The following is a 10,893-nucleotide window of genomic DNA, read 5'->3' as shown; positions in this document are numbered from 1 at the left end:
GATCCACTTTATTCAGGTATATTTATAAAGGTATTCCCTTAACCTGGAGGTGGCAGAATCATGCCTTGCCGTATGGATATTTTAAAGCAGTGTTAAGACAGTCCTGCTAAACAAATGCATGTTTCATTACTAGTACAGATTAGGGTCTTATTCAGTAGACCTATGCCTGTGTAAACCTTTCAGCCAGCGATACGGAGCAATGTTCACATGTCGTGGGTATATACAATAAGATACAGCTCATTGTAAGATACGCTCAAGCTTCATCTTCCTCTTGTATGTTATGAATTCCATTGAGACCACAATCTTACTCAAACACATTGGAGTTCAACAAGCTCCCAACAATCAGCACGTCTTATTTGTGTCCTTCACGGCCAGTAATTGCCTGCACTATTTTTGGCACCCACCCCTCGGAGGTTGCTTTCCTCTGGCTCCCCATTATCCTTAGCGAGAAACTCTTGGGGGTCACCCAGGAGCTGTCACTACTCCACCACTGAAAATCCCTCCGCTCTACACGGAGCAAACTTCCCAACCTTAGCAACAGCCTGTGTTTGCCTCTGTGCGAGGAGCAAGCGCCCGCCAGGCACCCGCTGACCGGCTGCCGGACTCCCTTCCGCTTCACAGGGTGTCTCGCAGACAGGTTCCCTCACTTCGCTTCCCACCGCTCGCGACTCCGCGGCCTCTCCGGCCCCCGACACCGCCGGCCCGCGGCCTCCCAGCGCACTCACAGGGAAACCCCTGTTTTTCCCGGAGGCTCGCCGGCTCCACCCGGGTGCCCGCCTGAATCCGGCGCCCCATGGGCAGAACGACGCACCGGGACGCCACCCTACGCACACCCTCCGCCTCGGGGAAACGCGCAGTCACCCCCAAAACGCCCCGCCCACAGCTCCAGGGGCGGGGACGCGGAGACGGGGCGGTGGGGATGCGACCGGGCGGGCCCGGGGGCGGGGCGGACGCGGCAGCAGGAAGCGAGGCGGGGGGACCTCGGGGCGGGAGCGCGGTAGCTCCCGTCGTCGCTGCCTGCAGCGCCGGGGCCTCTGGGCCGGGAGTTCGGTGGCGGGGCTGGGCGCTCTCCCGTGAGTTCCGCGCGGTAGCGGGGGGCTCCGGGGGGAGGAGAGGGGACCGGGAGTCGCGGTCGCGGCAGACCGGCCGCGGTCCCGGCACCCTCTCCGCCTGGAGGGGCCGGGCCGCTCCCCGCGGGTGCGGCGGTCGGAGCTGCCCGGGGACGGGGAGGCCGCGGACGCCTCCCTGCCGGCTCCAGTGTGGCCCCGTCTCGCGGGGCCGGCCGAGGGTCGGGCCGGGCCGGGCCGGCCGGTGCGCTCGGGGGCCCTGCGGTCCCCTGGCCGGGCGCGCCTACCGCCGAAGTTTCCGTGAGCCCTCCGGGCGGCCCCGGGCCGGGCGGGAGGCGGTGGCTGGGCAGCGTCCCGGCCGCCCGCTGCGCCGACGGCGAAGATGGCTGAAGGCTGTGGAGCCCAAGCCGCCGCGGAGCTTGGTGCTGCTCGGCTGAGGCTGTCATTTCTGCGTTTCTAGATGTTCGCCCGTGCAGAGCCGCCAGGTGTTGACGTTTTGCTAGACTCGACTTCCAGCTGTTTTTAGTCGCGGTGATATGGCTCCCGTTAGTCCGTGGGAGTGGCTTTTTTTTGTTTTTGTTGTTGTTTTTAGTTGTTTGGGGCTTTTTTTTAAGCCTCCGCTGATTATTCTGTTAATTCTTTTGAAACTCCTATATTAGATCTTTTGCGATCGTTTTGATAGGTGTATGCTATGTGTGTTAGTCCCTTGTAGTTTTGATTTGCACGTGTTTTTGATCGGCCTAGATGATAGTTCATTTGCTAGCGGGTGGATGGCTGTGCTGTGAGAGTTAATGCATGATTGGGTGGGTCCCAAGCCCTTCTGGAATGGTGGAACCACTGTAGGTTGTCAGGCTGTTGTGTGAAGTACCAACACAGAGGTAGCAGCATTGACGAGTTGGTATGTTTTGTCATAGATTATTTTCTGATTGCCTCCTGTGGGCTTGCAGATGAGCATTTTTACAGATTCCAATAAAAGAAAGAGGATTTTGTGGTGTTAATTATAATTTTTAAGCTACTTATTAAAGACTTAAGTGTTTGTTTGGCATGGAAGTGGAATTCTTTTAAGAAGATAGGCATTTTAATATCTTGGGTCTCTTCTTTGTATGTCACTTGATATGAATAAAACCCTTTGTTTGCTCTTAGATTTGGGGTATTCATTCTGTGTCTTTACCGGTATTGTGGCATTAAAAGCATCAGTAGTAAATCTAGCCTTCAGAAGATTATAGTTCAGTCCCAAAATCTTAACCAAACTTAATTTTTTTAGATGCTTTGTATGTTAGGCTCTTTATTATATATCTATTCTATAATGTAGATCTGAAATCAGGAGATAATTTTTAAAATAGGTTTAGTAGAAGATTGATGTATTTTTGACAACTAATGCTTGCAGAAGAAAATGGAAAGCAAGTTGAATTTAATCCTTATGTACTCAGCTAGTTTCTTTGATGTGGTAGTCTCATCAGTAGTGCCGGTGAAAAAAGGGGGCAGATGCAGAGCACACAACTCTTCCTTTAGCAAACCGAGACACAGGTCTGCACAAGCATATGTGCAGGCAGGCGCAAAATAATCTCAGAGATCTGCTACAGAATACAAACCGACCATTTTGTTGCTTTATCTGTTTCCTTGTCAAGTGAGATAACCTCTAGGCTGCCCAGTGTCAAATAGAACAGATACAATTGAATCTGCTCTTCTGAAAGTTATTTCCATGCACGTAGCTGATACCACAAAATGTTCAGCTCGAGAGGCATTTTCTTCTTGATTCCTTACACATGAATCCTAAGGAGCTGTGGTGTAAAATGCACATATATTGGGGGCAGAATTGTTCTCAGCGTATTGCATCCTTTTTACGTGTAGTCGTGGCTCAAAGGGAGCCAAGTCTCTGCAGTCCTTATTTCACAGATCGACAGAAGAATCCATTTTGCATACTCAAGAGCAGTGGCATGTACAGTGAAATTAAGGCTATATTTGAAAGTTATTTTATAACTAGTCAGTCTTCCATTTATCATTTAATTGGCTCTGAACATCACTGGTGGTGTTTGAGAGAAATAAATCTCTTTGAGTGCTCACACATGTAATACTACTATCCAAAAAAGCTATTAGTACAAACAAAAAATTTGAAAAGTATCATACATCAAGCCACACAGGTTAGAAAAAATATTTCTGGTTAGATCTGAAAACATTTTATAATGATTAGTATGAAATGCTTTATACAGTAGTTTATACCGTATCTGCTATATTCTGAATGGCAGGTTATACCATATCAGTAGTCTTGTATCTTGAGAATGATAGCTGGTACAGGCTGCTCTGACCAGATTTTTGCTAGCATGGCATGGTTTACCAACCAGTCTGGTCTAAACTGACAGTTTGTATAGTCAAAGCGTAACAAAGAATTAAAAAAAAAAAAAAATCTCTACTTGAGGCATTATAGTTCAGTCTAATGTTAGAAGTGACAGAAAGAAACATTGGACATTCTCCAGCCTCGTTAAAGTTTTGTTTTTTCAGGTTGTAGAACTTGGATCAATAAAATAAATACAGAGTGTTTTCCCAAGGCACAACTAAGTATTTTCTGACTACTTAAAACCGTAGTTTGGAAGGAGATGGAACCGTTGAGGCATTTGATACCTAGGATAGTGCATGGTGGTTTTCTTTCCTCTCTATTTGATATTGCTCTTCTTTAATTTTCTTTTTTTTTTTTTTTTTTAATTGTTGTTGTCAGGCAGTGAGAATGTATAAAATTGAGATGCTTAAATGGCTTGGCCTACTGAAACATAGTTAGGATTTACAACATACAGGAATAACTGCCTTCATTTCTCTGTGATAAGCAGAGGGGTCTTTTTTAATGTCCTGTCAGTCTTAACCTGTAATTCAGATTCAGTTTCTTTCATCTGACCAACATAAAGAGAACAGAGTGTTACTTATACACTGCCCGGAGGTGCTGAATCAGACTAGGGGTATTTTTGAAATAATGAATCAACATGTTGTAGTCTTATTCTGCACCAGTGCCTACCAGTTCGTTTCTGTTATCAGTAATCTTTCTTGGATTTTATGACTCTGCTTGATCTCTTTATGTTTATCAGGTGTGCTGTTCTTACTCCTCCTCTGATGTTATAACCTGTGCTGTTATAAATTCATGGTCCTAGTATGCTAATACAATATTTACTGCATAAATCTCTACAAAAGAATAATGTTGCAAAAAGTTTAGTGTGTTTTAAAATCTTCTGTCTCTGTCATGGTCCCTCGTGTGTAGGGCTAATCAAGGCTTAAATAACTTCTTAAAAAAAGTTTGCTTCTGACACTCTCATTGGATATTGTAAGTGTCCTACTTGTTTTCAGTCTTCTGTTTTAGTGTACGCCTCAGGTCTTTCATACTTAGAACAAGAAGAGATTTTTAATCTTTCATACTTGAACAGAAAGGCATTATGAAGAAATGTTTATATTGAACTTAAAATTTGTGAAAACTTTTTTTTAATTTTATTTTTTTCGAACTTGTTTCAAAAATGTCTAATTTCCAGCCTAAATTACTCGCGGCCTTTATATGCTTGTTTATTCTTGTTTAGTATCATTCAGTAGCTTAATTCTTAATTCTTTCCCTGTGATTGATATATACTTCAGTTTATTTATAGAGAGCACTCATGTTTACTTTTAGACTTTATGTTGCTAGGCCGAACAATCCAGGCTGGATTGTTCACAATGGAAAATTGTGAGCCTGTAAGGTTCAGCTTGGAGAAGAGAAGGCTGAGGTGTGACCTCACTGCAGTCTACAACTTCCTCAAGAAGGGTAGTGGAGGGGAAGGTGCTGTTCTCCTCTCTCTGGTGACCAGCAATATTAGACATAGAGCTGTGCCAGGGGAAGTTCAGACTGGACATTAATAAAAGGCTTCTCGCTGAGGAGGTGGTCTGTCACTGTAATAGGATCCGTAGGGAAGCAGTTATGGCACTGAGACTGTTCAGAGTTCAGGGAGCATCTGGACTACGCTCTTACTCAAATGCTTTTGTTTTGAGTGGTCCTGTGAACAACAAGGAGTTGGATTGGATGATCCTTATGTGTTTCTCCCAACTTGAGATATTCTGTGATTCTATGATACTAGTAGCCCTTTCTCCTACTGCCTACAGTTCAAACACATCTTTCTTTAACAGGATTCTTGGGGCTGTATATGATGTTGCACCTGAAGACGGTGACAGTGCTTATAAGCAGATCTGTAATGCAGAGAAGTTTAAATTACTAAATACCCTTTAAAATTACTTTTTATTGTTGCTGTTTGTTATTTTAAGTGCAACTTGGTAGCTGTGATCCTGTAATCACCCCATACATCTGTTCTTTCCAGCTGATAAACTGGATGATAGGAGCAGAAGACCCTGAAGTGTTTGACCCATATAGTACTGTTGCTTTGATTCACACAATTATCCATTTATTTTTATGGCTGTGTGATCCTGCTGTAAATGAGCAGGATCTCCTCAGCCGTGCTTCAGCAGATTCCATAGGTTCTTTCCTATATTTTGTGCCAGTTTCACTTCTTGAAATACTAAGACTGTTTTTGAAACACTCATAGTTAATGAAACTCTGACTTCACTCCTGCTTCCATGCTAGTTGCAGTTGTCTTTGTGTAACCGCTGTCATAGTAATTGGTGTTTTTGTTTGTGTGTTTTACATCTTCTGATTCAGTTTCTTCAAGTTTAATAATTTTCTATGTAGCAGCATGGATTAAAATATACTGAATTTCCCCTCATTCCTAGCCAACTTTACTGTATTTTATTTTGCCTGGGGAAGGATCATTTATTTAATCCAAGAAAGATGGTATCATCTGCCAAGGTAGTGCAAGTAAATTTATATTCAGTTTCTTCTGCCACTTCCTCTTTCATTTTCCTCGGTCTCTGATTATTCTTTACTTTAGAATCTGATAATTCCCCCGTCTCTTTCATTCTGTTTTATTAAAAGCACCCTCAGTGAAACTAAAAATGAATTCATGAATAGGTATGTAAATGTTAAGTAGAAGTGGCTCCAAGGTACGCTTCTAAACTGCGGGATGATAGTCAGCCTTGTACACTTAAGGCTGTCTCATACTTCCTCAATAAGTTTGAGATCTGTAGGTTATAGTGTTGAAAAACTGTTAAGTGTTGATGATTAAGTCTTCTATTCAGGGTTGTGGTGTTGCTTTGCTGTGAAGAGCATAAAAGACTGAGAAGATGAGATTCGAGGAGAACTTGAGGAGAAGTAGGTAAACCGAGGAGAAAAGGAGTTGAGATAAAGGTAAGTCACCTGAAGCAAGCCAGTGTGCAGAAGAATGTGGCATCTCTAGGTACTATTGGGGGATGTACAACCAGGAGAGGGAAGAACCCTTTGGAGTCTGGGGATGGGCTGATAAGGATCTAGATCAGGTGAATTACTGGAAAACTGGAACAGAGGAAGGGTTTGTTCAATATGTACTGTTGATCAAAAGGCAGGAGTGAAAGACTAGATGGACGATTATGCTAATGTGAAGTGAGGTAGACAGGAAAGACAGACCGGAATCTGGCTCATCTATCAAACCCTTTGCAGCAAATGTGTTACTGCTCATGTCTTCTGTTAACAAAGACCTGTTAACATTATTTAAAAGATTATATCACTGATCATTGATTTTTTTTGTTCTGTGAGGTTGGTTAACATGCATACATAATCCAGCATCAGTGATGCACAATCATATGCACCTTCATTTACAGCTTTCCAGGAAGCCATAGCCTTTTCTTTTATAAGCAGATACCCATTGATCATCTGTGATTCCTCCCTGTACCCCTTCCTAGTCGAGTCAGCTCAATGTAAAAAATACACTTTTATATCTGGTTAGGTATTGAAGATGGCTATAGTCCAGTGTTTTATTTACAACAACAGTGCTTGTTCCTTTGTTTTTGATTCTGGAGTGTGAGTAATTACTTTGCTTTACAAGTCAGCTTCCTTTAACAGAGTTCCTTACTCTTTGAACCTTTTTCATGGACCCTACAGCTGGATATTTTCAGAAATGGAGAAAAGGAACTTGAGAACTAATCAAGTCAGCCTTGCATACTTACAGCAGTCAATTTAAAGAGGAAAAAAAAAAATGAAAGCTAGTGTTCGCAGTGGAGCACTGCTGATTTAAACCAGGCTTCTAAGCTATTTTCTTTGGGTTTCCAGGGATTGTTTTTATGCAGATTGGTTAAATTCAGTTGGTTTTAATTCTTTCTCAAGCTTGTTGTGCCCTGAACCCAAGTTAAGGAGCTGGATTGCATGGTACTAAGAATCTCAATCTCATTATGGAAAGGATTAAGGATTTCTGGTGGATTTTAATGCATCTTTTTTATCCTGACTTAAAATAGCTTTTGCTTTCTGCTTGCTTACTGACATTTTTATATAAATAATGATGTATTTTGATCGTAAAACTATTATTTTTTAAGCATGTCAGTTTAGAATAATCCTTTCAGAAGAACTTTGTGATAATTTAATTTTAGAGAACCTAGCTATTCCTATAGAAGGTATTCCTATATACCATGTCTTTTATTACATGTGACAGTTATGAGAATGTTAGTTAAAAAGTGCTTTCTAGTTTTTTCTTTTTGGCAAAAAGATGTGCTTACTGATACTTTTTTTTTCTTTGACTGCCTCTTCCAGTTTCTCCTTGTGAGATTAGTACAGAATCACAAGATGATTGAGATGGGAAGAAAACTTTGAAGATCGTGTAATATAACCCCACCAGTATAAGCGGAGCCAGCTAAATCAGGTTGCCCACTACTATGTTCAGTTAGGTTTTGCGCCAGTGATGTCTCTGTAGATAGAGACTCCACAGGTTATCTGGGCAGCCTTCTCCCATGTTTGACCAGCCTCATAATAAGCTCCTGTTCGTGGCATTCTCATACGTTGATGTTGACCAGTACAGGCTTCTCCTAAAAACTGGCATATTAGTTCTCTAGGCATGGGGCACACATGTTTAGTGGTTGTTAACCAGCTGTCATTCTCTGGGAGCTGCCAGATATTGTCATTGGCCAGATGGGACTGCTGAATGGGACAATGAGCCCTGTGAATAACTCTAGTCTCTAAGAGGGATAATCACCTGTGTGATCTCTCTGTAGCTTCTTGTCAACCTGTACTATTTGGATGCAACCTGTTTTGATGAGAGTCCGAATAAGCAGGAACTGTAACTACGTGCCCCACAGTGATAGTACGAACACCAGACAAACACTAGCCCCAGTTGTCATGAAACTACCAACAAGTCATACCTAGTAATATATTCACATACTTCAGGTAACTGCAGTTTGGCCATAAAAGGCAGGTAGGACCCTAATTGTAATAGAAGAGAAATTTAACAAGCAGGTTTTTCTGCTGCCCCCCTCCCTGTCCTCAGGGAATTGATTTTGATTAGTTTCTTTTTCAGGTATAGGGATGGGTCCCTGGGAAGTACAGTTACCTCAGGCTATGCTCCAGTGTACAATTGGTGGAATATATGATTTGTTACCTCCCTATGGGACCCTAGCTACCCATTGCAGCCTTCTGGGGGAAGATCCAGATAGAGTTTTGGATGTGAGCCACCAGATTGGGTTGAGTAGTGCTCGTGTATTCTCCTTTCCCCAGTGAATGGAGGAACAGAGAATGTAGTCTATCCTCTGTCTTGATTTCTTTTTGTGGTCTATTTTTGTTTTTGTTTGTTTGTATTTTTCCCATAAATTGAGGGTTTCATATCCGTCTTGTCTTCTGGAATTCCATACTGGAGTAAAACCAAACCAATCTCATTTGGGGTAACTTTTTTTTCAATTGCAGAGGTTATATCCTCAGAACGTACACATGTATGTTCCCCTGACAAGCAGGAAGGTTGTCTCTTTTGTGATATCCACCAGCACAGAGCACAGGCTAGCATGGGGCACTCCAGCAAGTTCCCTTGCAGCAGCTGACTGTGCTAACTTGCAGACTTCCCAAGCCTTAAGTATGAGGCCTGGTAGAGAGATGTAGCTTGCCTAAGATCACTAACACCACAAATTCAGCATCTTCCTCAGGGCTACCAATATGCCTTGTAGTTTGTTGAATTTGAAATTATTGGGCCAGTGTTTAAGGAGGAGATAGTGAACGGAACATTTAGAAGCAGGCTTGTTTTTAGTGTTAGAAAAGAATAGACTTATGTAACTTTTGAAAGCAGAAGTGCATCTAATGAGTATTTATACATTAATGTTGTATGTTGAAAAAGCTGAGACATGATTGATGCCATGAAAAAGAGCATGTTGCAGTCAAACTTTCTCACCTTTCTTTCTGAAAAGCATTGTTCAAACAAAATCACCATGGAATATAGAATACTCATTGTTTCTTTTTAACTGCTTTTATATAATGTCATCCTTTTCATCTTCAGAAGAAATTGAATTGAACAAAATTAATAGCTACCAAATCTTCCTGTATCCTTGTGGCAAAAAAAAAAAAAACAAAGCAGAGTTGCATTTGGAGACCCATTACTCTTTGTATGTGGTCTTCAAAAAACAGCTGTGATTTGGATGTTGATCTAATGGAAGCCTCACTGTCATCTGATACTTCACCTTTTTTTCCTAAGTATGTGTGAGGGTAATGCAGATAGACAATGCAATACTACGTTATTTATATTGCATTGATTCATGTGTAGTGAATTGGTGATCAATTCAGTTCTTTGTTTGACTTAGTTGTCTTTTGAATCTAATCAGACTAGAAGCAAAATTGTTAAGGAATTGGATGTGGGTGTTGGTCGCTTGCAAAAGTCAGATCGATTTGTTTGGTATAGTTCTACTATTGTGATAGCCTTGTGGGTCTTGTTTGTCCATTGTAGTAATGATTCTTTTTAATACTGTGGTGTTTCTTTGCTGTCCTTTTGCCTGCTATTAAAGCTATTCCACGGGTAATGTAGCAAGGAAGTTGTTCATTTCATGACTTGTAACTATTCCTTGCAATAGTTGCTGGTTCAGAAATAAGTTGCTAGCATGATTTTGAGTAGAATCAATCTCTCTTGGAAAACTTACTTTGAAGTGATGTAGCTTTCCTCACATGTCTGTGCTTAGTCTCCAATTACTGCTTGACCGTGGGAGAGGGTCTTTGATCTGTGGAAATGTTTGTTTTTTCTGTCTTCCCAAGAAGATCCTCTGCTTGCTGCTTGGGAGTGATTAATTAGCTTCTAGCACCTGCTCTTTCACTTTTTAGATAATAAAGTAGTAGAAAACTCGCTGATATTCTCAGCAGATTCATTAGGCAAATGAGTTTTAACTATATTGTATTTTACAGCTTTGAGCTTGTGGAAGATGCTGAAAACATTAATTTCTATTTGTTACTTTTCTGTACTGGTCCAAATATAAATAAATACTTCTGTGTAACTAGTCTTTGGCTTTACTGGAAATATCCTTATCATTAAAAAAAGGGTTTATTCTCACTGTCAGCAGTATAAAACTTGTTAGCTGTGCAACACTTGGATATGAACCCATAACCACAGAGTTAGACTGTACTGTAGTTGAGAGGTTTGGTGGCATATTTTGATGGCATGTCATCAGGATTGCTTGAACTTTTTTGTAGAATAACATGGGATTTAAATGATTATCAGGTCTTTAAAGGATACTTGTCCCATGAGAACTGTGTCACTTAGTCTGTTAAGTTCTGATTAAAAAATATCTTAATACAGTAGTGAAAGAATATTTTTGTGTAGACTGGGGGTTTTTTTGCTTGCTACTTTTTTCATCTTTCAGGGTAGTTGCTATTGCTAACTAGTTTTGTTGTTGTGCGTAGTCCTGTGTCCCCAAGACAACCCAGTTAAATTTATTTTTTAAATGATCTGGAAACTGTGAAAGGAAATGGATCTACAGACCTAGTATAAATCTATCTTTA

General features: G+C 41.5%; 1 protein-coding gene across 1 annotated transcript; it reads right to left on the bottom strand.

Moving 5' to 3' along the window:
- Nucleotides 1-823: 823 nt before the first annotated feature.
- On the bottom strand, nucleotides 824-1,513 carry LOC138733693 (skin secretory protein xP2-like). Its single transcript, XM_069881161.1, has one exon. It carries the CDS (start codon nucleotides 1,511-1,513, stop codon nucleotides 824-826), a length of 690 nt encoding a protein of 229 aa, XP_069737262.1.
- Between the last annotated feature and the right edge of the window lie 9,380 nt (nucleotides 1,514-10,893).

This window comes from Phaenicophaeus curvirostris, chromosome Z (genome assembly GCF_032191515.1).
Source record: "Phaenicophaeus curvirostris isolate KB17595 chromosome Z, BPBGC_Pcur_1.0, whole genome shotgun sequence".
Taxonomy (NCBI): Eukaryota; Metazoa; Chordata; class Aves; order Cuculiformes; family Cuculidae; genus Phaenicophaeus; species Phaenicophaeus curvirostris.
Note: the sequence above shows the minus strand (reverse complement) of the source record. Positions and strands in the feature narration are given on the sequence as shown.